The sequence below is a fragment of the Thamnophis sirtalis genome, unplaced genomic scaffold, assembly GCF_051295495.1.
Source record: "Thamnophis sirtalis isolate CommonGarterSnake01/CBP01778 unplaced genomic scaffold, rThaSir2_p1.2 scaffold_2, whole genome shotgun sequence".
Taxonomy (NCBI): Eukaryota; Metazoa; Chordata; class Lepidosauria; order Squamata; family Natricidae; genus Thamnophis; species Thamnophis sirtalis.
This window is the reverse complement of record NW_028261382.1, coordinates 90,804,834-90,815,072: the sequence shown is the minus strand read 5'-3', so window position 1 is coordinate 90,815,072 and position 10,239 is coordinate 90,804,834. Positions and strand designations below refer to the sequence as shown.

At 44.5% G+C, this 10,239-nt stretch overlaps 1 protein-coding gene across 1 annotated transcript in view; it reads left to right on the top strand.

Annotated features, from left to right (window-relative positions):
* The first annotated feature begins 3,149 nt into the window (after positions 1-3,149).
* The window catches only part of APLP2 (amyloid beta precursor like protein 2), a 67,696-nt gene continuing 60,606 nt past the window's right edge, over positions 3,150-10,239 (top strand). The window contains 1 exon segment of the mRNA XM_087706359.1: positions 3,150-3,291. Within this exon segment, the coding sequence (XP_087562485.1) occupies positions 3,157-3,291 (135 nt within the window). The 5' untranslated portion in view covers positions 3,150-3,156.

Below are 10,239 nucleotides of genomic sequence, written 5' to 3'. Positions count from 1 at the left end.
TCTTTATTACGTAAAGTGGACTAGCTCAGGCTTTAATGGCCCATTGACAAAGTGGGGATGGGCAGGAAGTTACAGGCAGCTATTCTGTCTTTTAAAACATGTTTCTTTCTTTCCACATCCAGAGAAATATTCTGCCCTTTCAATATTTTCTAGGATATTCCATTTTTCTGGGAGAGGGCTGGGTGATAACTTCCTACACAATAATAAAAAACTAATTAGGGCTCAGCCAAGGAAATTGGCGCCCTCTTACACCTGCCTTTTAATGGGCTTCTGAATTATTGCAACCTACATCAGATAAAAGAGTTTAAAGGTAAAAGGTTCCCTCACACTTGCGTGCTAGTTTTTCCGACTCTAGGGGGCAGTGCTAATCTCTGTTTCTAAGATGAAGAGATAGCACTGTCCAAAGACATCTCCATGGCCGTGTGGCTGGCATGACTCAACACCGAAGGAGCATGGAGCACTGTGACCTTCCCACCAAAGTGGCCCCTTTTCTACTTGCATTTTTTAACCTTCTGATCAACAAGGTCACCATCTTAGCCACTGAGCCAGAGGTGGGTTCCTACCAGTTCGCACCTATTCGGTAGAACCGCTTCGTCAAATCTACCTAACCGGTGAGAAGAGGTTCTACCAGTGGACCCGGAAAGCAGGCCACACCTACAGAAGAGGTTCCAAAAATTTTTTGAAACCCACCACTGGTCCTTGGCTATGATTATTCTACACTATCATGCTCATATTTATAAAACTCAGTGCCTCTGTGAAAGGTAAGGATGACTACTGCGTTTGTGGTGCAATCAGAACATTGCGTGTGTTGAAGTTGTTTTAATGCAAACCAAAGAGGCCTTTTAAAAAAACAAGTTTACATCATATTCTTATGCATGCCAGTGCTGTGTGTGAGGTAATTTAAGGTGGTTCTGACAAGTGTCGTCGGCATCTTCATATCCGGTCACATGGGCGGCAAGCCACTCCCACAAAGGAGGCCACACCTACAGAGTAGGTTCGAACAATTTTTGAAACCCACCACTGCACTGAGCCACCACGTCCCTAAACCCTAAAAGGGTTTAGATAATTTCTCCAGCAACCTTGCAATTCCTTGCAGCTGCCCTAAGTCGCTTTGATATGAGATGGGCAGCAAATAAATGCAATAATTAAATAAAGTGGGCTATTTGTAGATGCAATTTCAAGCAAAAAACCTGAAACAAAATCCTTTCCCCCACCCCAGCTGTGATTGTATTTACATCTGGCAATGACCCAATGCAGGGGAAAAATGACTATTTTTTTATTCTTTATTACTGATGTTGAACGTCTATGGAGATTCTCAGCCATCCAGCTCACGGTTGTCCCAAAGGTTCATTTTTTTTCAAGAGGCAACTGGACTTCCTGGTTTTTCTTTGAAGACGTTTCGCTTCTCATCCAAGAAGCTTCTTCAGCTCTGACTGGACGGTGGGGAATGGAAGGATTTGCACTCCTTGCAGACAGCTGATCATTTGCATGACTTTAGTGGGTCATTAAGGTCACCTGGAGGTTTATCTGTGCCATCAGGGTCACCTGAGTGGTGCCAATGGGTGTGCAGCCTTCTTGGAACTGTTGAAACTGTTCCTTCCAAGAAGGAACTTTCAATTCTTGTTGTTAGTTGCGAAGTCGTGTCCAACCCATCACAACCCAATCAACAACGTTCCCCCAGGCCTTCCTGTCCTCTACCATTTTCTCTACAGTCCATTTAAGCTCACGCCTACTGCTTCCGTGACTCCATCCAGCCACCTCATTCTGTCGTCCCCTTCTTCTTCTTTTGCCCTCCATCTTTCCCAGCATGAGGCTCTTTTTCCTTCTCACTAGGTGGCCAAAGGATTTGAGTTTCATCTTCAGGATCTGGCTTTCTAAAGGGCAGTCAGGGTTGATCTCTTCTAGGACTGACCAGTTGGATGGCCTTGCAGTCCAAGGGACTCGCAGGAGTCTTCTCCACAGAGGTGGGTTCCTACCAGTTCGCACCTATTCGGTAGAACCGGTTTGTCAAATCTACTGAACCGGTTAGAAGAGGTTCCACCAGTAGACCCGGAAAGCAGGCCACACCTACAGAAGAGGTTCCAAATTTTTTTGAAACCCACCACTGGTCCTTGGATATGATTATTCTACACTACCATGCTCATATTTATAGAACTCAGTGCCTCTGTGAAAGGTAAGGATGACTACTGTGTTTGTGGTGCAATCAGAACATCGCGTGTGTTGAAGTTGTTTTAACGCAAACCAAAGATGCCTTTAAAAAAACAAGTTTACATCATATTCTTATGCATGCCAGTGCTGTGTGTGAGGTAATTTAAGGTGGTTCTGACAAGTGTCGTCGGCATCTTCATATCCGGTCACATGGGCGGCAAGCCACTCCCATCTGGTCACATGGGCGGCAAGCCACTCCCACAAAGGAGGCCACACCCACAGAGTAGGTTCGAACAATTTTTGAAACCCTATTCATTGCAACTGGGAAAACCACAGCAAGGATGCAAATGATTCCTTCCATTCCCCACCATCAGTCAGAGCTGAAGAAACTTCTTGGATGAGAAGCGAAACGTCTCCAAAGAAAAACCAGAAAGTCCAGTTGCCTCTTGAAAAAAAATGCACCTTTGTCTTTACCGATGTTGGTATTATTTATATTATATGCATAATTTAATTATAAATGTTAATATGAATAAATTTAATAAGTTTATATAAATTTATTTATATAAATAAATTTAATACTAATAAATAATATCCATTGTTTAATGCACCGTTTTAAGGAGCAGAAAATCGATCTAGGCGGTGCTGCTAGCTCGTAATACAATCAATGAAATCAAAGCTCCAGCTGCGTCCTGGTCCTGTCCGGTTGCGGGTAGGAGGGCGTAGAACGCCAAACTCCCTCGAAGTCCCCCTGATTGGTTCCTGTAAAAAGGGGGCGGGCGCGATGAAAGGAAAAAAAAAGAAAAGCAAGCCCCCCCCCCATACTTCGTTGGCTTCTTGGCTGAGCGCACTGTCTGTCTTCTTAGCTCCCGCCTCCTCGTGGCCCGCTTAGCCAACCTAGCGACGAGAGGGCGGTGCGACCGTCTGGCTCCTCCCCCTCGATGACGAAGGAGCGGCTGGTGGCGCCGCCGCGGTCTCCGCGCGGTAGTTGCTCCTAGGCTACAGCACGGTATGGAGGTGTCCGGGACGGCGCGGACGGGGAACGCTCTCCGGGCGGTGGCGATGGGGTGCTGCGGCCGGTCGCTTCTGTGGCTGCTGCTTCTGTGTCTCGGCAGTCCCGCGGCCACGCTGGCTGGCTACATCGAGGTAAGCGCGGGGCTACCTTGATGGTCATCGGGACCCCCCTCTTTGCCCGAATGGGCTGGTCGAAGCCTCCCGTCCCGATTTGGAGGGCGCGACCATCACCCGCCCGGAAAAGGGGGCAGCGAAAGGTGGCTTTTCTCTCCTTGGACGGTCCCACTTGGGGAGGGGGGTGTCTTTTCCTTGCATGGGGGACGTGTGTGATTTGCAAGGCTGCTCAGGGAGGAGGAGACCCTCCCCCGACCTCCATGCTGGCTCTGGGCGAGGGTCTTCACTCTTTCTGGATGCTCCGCTGGATGGCAATGAAACCTGGGTCTCTTTCGGTCGTTAATTGGTCCCGTCGTAGGTCCCGGTGCAAGGGGCTCTGTAGAGGCTCGGAGGTGTTTTAAAAACTAGGCTTCCCTTTCACACATTCCCACCCCACCCCCAAAGCCCTTTCCCGGCTGCTCTTCCCCGATTCTGCAGTGTATCTCCCACCTGCAGTCCCCCTTTCCCTTTGCGTTTTGCAACCCTCTCGCCTCCGGGAATGCACAAGCACACGCAGTCACACTCCAGGGATTGCATATGTACCCCCCCCTCTCTCTTTATGCATCCAAAGGCGGGTGGGTTGCAAAACTACATGTATAGGTATGTATGTATGTATGTATGTATGTATGTATGTATGTATGTATGTATAGTGTATATTTGTGTATGTGTAGATAGATTGGTAGATGGTAGATATAGATATACACAGAGAGAGATAATATATATTGAAATAAATATATAGAGATAGATTAGATTGAGAGAGAGAGATGTGGATTATGGGTATATATAGAGAGATTAGATAGATAGATAGATAGATAGATAGATAGATAGATATAGAGATGTGAATATGGATATAGATAGATGATACAGAGAGAAAAGTATATAGAAATAGATTATAGATAGATGGCTATATGGATATAGAGAGACATATAGATTTTTAGATGTATAAAATCAGACAAGGGAGTTGCTTGTGTGTGTGTGTATGTATGGTTTTGCAACTCACTTGCCTCCTGTTTTTTATATGGATATACATATCATCCATCATTTTAGCCACTGTCTATCCACGGCAGGCTGAAGGCCTCTTCCGCATGTTTCCAGCTAATATGTTCCTGACATATACCCATGCAAATACAATGACATATACAATGTGCATACGTACTCAGGAAGTGCTTGTTACAAATCTCTGTGTGTGTGTATGAGTATGTGTGTGTACATGGGATGTATCTTTGTCTGTCTGTCTGTCTGTCTGTCTGTCTGTCTATCTATCTATCTATCTATCTATCTATCTATCTATCTATCTATCTCTATATATCTATATATCTCTTTATCTATCTGTCTATCTGTCTGTCATCTATCATCTATCCATCCATCCATCCCCCTCTCCTTCTCTCTCTCTCTCTCTCACACACACACACACACATCCCCTAAAATGCCTAAAGCCATTTCCCAGCTTTGCACCTTCGCATGCCCCCTCCCCTCTCCACTACAAAGGTGGCTTTTATGTCCCCTTTTCAGGCAGTTCAAAAGCATCTGAGCAAAGAAGTAGCAGGGAAGTCTCCTTTTTTCACTCCTTCATCTTTCCATCCTGCTAGTTTTACCAAGCTGTCAGGGTGACAGATAAGTGCGAGGCAGAGGTGAGAAGGCCCGGATGTTGCTGCACACCGACGGATTCCCTTGTGGGCTTTCACAGGGTAGTGGTGACGAAGAAAAATGCAATTCAAATGAATGAATCCTTGTTGAGATAAATCCTGCCTGTGTTGGGGGGGGGGGGGGGAGAGAGGTTACCTGCTTCTGTAACATTCCTAATGTCCTTTCTAACCCAGACTGAACAATGCTGCAGCATTCATCCTTCTCCCGAATCTCCTTGAAAAATCTACTTTTGCACTTTCCTGGAGGCAAAATATTGGCATTTTATTGGATCTGCCAGTCCCCCCCACCCCTGGTTTTGCTCTCTGTGTTTACACAAATCTGATCTGTTTATAGCTCTCTTTTTTTAAACCAAGCATTTTATATTTGTTTATTCAAAGTTGTTGTAATAATTTAGTAAAATAACCCAGCCGAATTCAATTACTGGATTGCACTTAAACTACTGCTGTGGCTGTTCAATGGAGATCTTGTACCGAACAGAAAGCTGGCTCCCGATTTTGGTTTCTCCCACCCCCTTTCCCCCACCCCCGGCCCCTCGGGCCATTTTATAACTGCATTTTGCCTGTGTTTGTGAAAGCAGTTTAGGGTTCTCTCCCATTACAGATATCCCCATGGGTCTGTTTTCTTTCGAGATGTATGGAAAAGGCACGAGATTGTGTGCTTTATAAAAGCAAAGGTTTGCTGGAATCCTTTCAGGGACGATACTAATTGGCCGGCTGAATGCAGCTTGTTTTTCATAAAGCTTTTTAAATAAGTGGTAGGGGGCTTTATCAGCAATGGTTCGGGTGGTATACGAAGCATTTGCATTTGCTATCCAGAGATTGGTTGCGGAGTTAATCGCCCTGAGTCTTTTTGTTTTACCTTGTATGTAAGTGAGGATATATTTGAGGACTGACCTCTGCATTCTTGGCAGGGGAACAAGAAATCTGGTTTCAGATCAGCCTAGCAGCTTGCATTAGGAAACCCGGGTTCCCAAGGGAAAAGCATCTGTTTCATTAACCTGATGTTATCTGGTGAACAGAGCTTGACTGCTTATCCGCTGCCTATTGCATTGGCTTTCAGGTTTCAGGTTTACCGGAGAGTATAATTAAAGGCATGCCAATAGGGTTAGTCTTTAACTGAGAGGACACTTGGCTTTCCTTAAATCTGCCTTAAAGCTGATGGAAGACATTCCTTATGGAAGACATTCCAGACCCCAAACCTGCATAAGGCTGAAGAAGTATCAGTTTAATTCTCAAAATGAAACACCTCTCTTAAAATGGAAGCTCTTGCTATTAACAGTTCTCCAGAGCGTGGAGAAATAACTTTTCAACCATATGGCCCTCCTCCTCACGCCTTTCAGAGCTAATTCTTCATGCCACGCTTGAAATATTCTCGGGAGGTCCTGCTTATGATGATGCTTACCTTATGCAACAGATCTCCGTAGAATATTTGAACTGAACGATGGGGACCCTCTTCACCTTCTTTTTAAGATTTTGTGGCACGGTACAAAAACCTGTACGCTTGATATTTTGGCATAAATTAATTTCAGCCCCTTTTTAGGGCTAATTCTTCATGCCACACTTGGAATATTCCTAGGAGATCCTGCTTGTGAAGAGTTACTCATGCACATCAGCTAGTCCAGAATGCGGCCGCGCGAGCGATTGTGGGTGCACCTCGCTTCACCCACATAACACCTATCCTCCGCGAGCTGCACTGGCTACCTGTCGATCTCCGGGTACGCTTCAAGGTGCTACTCGTCACCCATAAAGCCCTTCATGGTAGTGGATCTGGGTACTTGAGAGACCGCCTACTGCCAATCACCTCCATTCGACCAATTAGATCTCACCGATTAGGCCTCCTCCGAGTTCCATCCGCCGGTCAGTGTCGACTGGCAACCACGCGGAGGAGAGCCTTCTCGGTGGCAGCTCCGACCCTATGGAACGATCTCCCCGTGGAGATTCGTACCCTCACCACCCTCCAGACCTTCCGCACAGCCCTTAAAAACTGGCTATCCCGTCAGGCCTGGGGCTAAAGATTGCAACCCGCCCGAATGGTATGAATGTTGTGTTTTAATGATGTATTGTTCTATATGTTAAAAGTTTGTTCCCCCCTCCCTTTTTAAGTTGTAAGCCGCCCTGAGTCCCCCCAGGGAAAAGGGCGGCATATAAATAAACTTAAATACAAATACAAATACATGATATCTCTGTGGAATCTTTGAATTGAAGAGTAGATTCTTCTCCCCGTTTTGTTCTGGGAGGTCCTGTGGCATGGTGCAGATCCTTGGAATTTTAGGATGATGGATTTTTTTAAAAATCTTATTTTCTGGAACTTGGCTGGAGGAGGATTTGGTTTCCCCTAGCATTTGTCTGCAAGATGGCGACGATTCAGTGGTGGCGGTGGTGGTTTGAAGATCACTCTCAAAAATTGTTCCAGCGAGGTTGATAACGTGGCACGATCGGGATGCCGGATTCCAGCAATAGCCCCTATTGGGTTGCTTGGCACGGGTAACGTGCCAGTGGAGAACTGTCATGCTACTTCCTGATGAGGAGATTAAATATCTGCACCTGTTAAAACCTTCCAACGGTATGGCATTTCCCCTCTTTGAGCAAAATGCACACTCAGCTGCTTGTGCATATCCTGTCTGGATGCCGTCTCTGGCGATTATGAACTGCTGGCATGAACTCTTATTTCCTTCCTGGGTAGCTTTGATTTCGAAAGAAACTCAAGCTGAGATTACTTTTCTAGGATTTAATAAAAGGGTGTTGTATTTTTTCTCCCCCTTAGGTTCACTGATTTGGCATAGGTAGATTTTTTTTCACCTTGTATTCTCGGCTAAGAAGTCTCTGGCAGCAAGTTGGGCATTAATCTGTTTAACGCTACTTTATCCTCTGTCTGAAAGCACATGCATGTGAAGCTTAATCCTGCATAAATATTCATAGCGTACGTTCCTGGTTCTGCTGCTTCATTATTAATAACAATTCCCTCATTTTTTTTTTATTATAATGTTTCTGTTTCAGATGCAATACCCCAGCACGGTTTACGAGGCCTTATTGCATTCATGGCATTTATATTCTGTTTTCTCTGACAGCCTTAGTACAAGGTTTTTTTTTTTTTTCCTCCTCTTCATGTTTGACATTGGAAAGATTTTTGTAAGATATAGTAGACTGAGCTGAGTTGTGTGGCCAACTGACATTCTGATGGGGACTTTTTGGTCACAACTGGACCCTTTGATCACCATAAACATTTAAAAATGTGATAACAGAGCTAGGATGCAGTAAAATGAAATATTACTTACATTTGAAAAAAAACACTTTGAATTAGGCTGCGGTTCTAAATCGCCTTGGGCAAAACATCACCTGGATAAAAATTGGCCAGCTCTCTAAACCTGTTGAAGGCAATGGATATGGGGTAAAATCTTCCTTGAAATCAAATATAAATCAAACTGAATTTCTTTTAGTTTGTTCAGGAGGGAGGCTGTGCGGTTTTCCCCGAGTTTCTGGGCTAGCTGTAGAATTATTTATTAGCCAAGTGTGATTGGACACACAAGGAATTTGTCCTTGGGGCGTAGGTTCTCAGTGTACATAAAAGAAAAGATACATCATCAAGAATCACAAGGTACACCACTTAATGATAGTCATGGGATACAAATAAGCAATGAAACCATACTAGGAAACAATCAATGCAAATCGTAAGGACACAAGCAACAAAGTTACAGTCATACCAGTCGTAAGTGGGAGGAGATGGGTGAGAGGAACCACGAGAAGATTAATAGTAATATTAATGCAGACTTAGTAAATAGATTAATAGTAATATTAATGCAGATTTAGTAAATAGTTTGATGGTGTAAAGGGAATTATTTATTTAGCAGAGTGATGTTGCTTGGAAAAAACTTGTTTTGTCTAGTTATCTAGTTGTGCTCTACTGTGTCATTTTGAGGGTAGAAGTTGAAACAATTCATGTCCAGGATGTGAGGAGTCTCTAAATATTTTCACAACCCTCTTTTTGACTCGTGCAGCGTACAGGTCCTCAGTGGAAGGCAGGTTGGCCGTAATTTGCTTTTTTTTCTGCAGTTCCAATTATCCATTGAAATCTCTGTCTGTCTTGTTGGGTTGCAGAACCAAACCAGACAGTAATAGAGGTGCAGACTCCATAATCCCGGAGTCAATTCACAGGTAACCTGTCAGCTGGCTTTGCTAGCTGCGGGGCTGATAGGAGATGTGTATCAGTAGTGAGTGGAAGCCGTGATAAACCTTATCTCTGCTTCCTTCTGCATTGGTGCTGCCCCAGAAAAAGTATTCCGCTGTTGCAAACTGAAATAAAAGAACTAGATCAAATGAACCAAACTGGATGTTTACCAGCTGGGCTATTAATACAGTTTAAAGCTGTCATGAAATGGAGATTAGCTCCCTTGAGACAGATCATTTATACTCGGGGAGTGCTTTGAAGAGGTTACATTCAAATGATTGACCAAGAGTTGCTGTTTTTATTTGGGAGTGCATTGCTTTCTGTACATGGCCTGCCTCATTTTAATTGACTACTTACGCCCTGAAATCTGCAAGATGGCATCCCAGCAAAAGAGGAGTCCAAATTAGGGGTAGCGGTTTGGGTATCATTACATGTGTAGAAATAGCTCCACATTGTTTTACCTTGACAGCACCACGCCTAAGCCTTCCCTTGTAGTTACATGTTTCCAGTATGAGCAAGCGCATTATGTTGACTTCTGAACAATTGGGTGACTCTCCTGGCACACAATGGTCCTAGTTGGGAGGGAGAATCGAGCAGGGGATTAGCTTGGACTCGCTGCATAAACATAAAGAGGGCAAGGTCTGATCTGCCCTTCCCACCACCACCAATGCCTTTGAGCGTTATCTGGCCTTTCCTAGACAAAAGCTGCCAGTTGGAGGAGATTCCTGTACTATAGGCAGAGCATAATGAAGTACAGGTAGTTCTCGACACACTTGGCTTAGTGACTGTTCAACAGCACTGAAAAAAGCGGCTTCTGTCCTGATTTTCACACTTATGACCAGTTTAGCATCCCCATGGTCACCTGATCAAAATTCAGATGCTTTTCAACTGACTCGTATTTATGACGGTTGCAATGTTCCGTGGTTACGTGATCACCTTTCATGAGCTTCTGACCGGCAGAGTCAATGGGGAAGCCAGATTCGCTTAATAACTGTGTTACTAACTTAACATCTAGAGTGATTCACTTAACAACTGTAGCTAAAAAGGTCATAAAATGGGGCAAAACTCACTTAGCAAATGTCTCACTTAGCAACATAAATTTGGGGCTCAATTGTG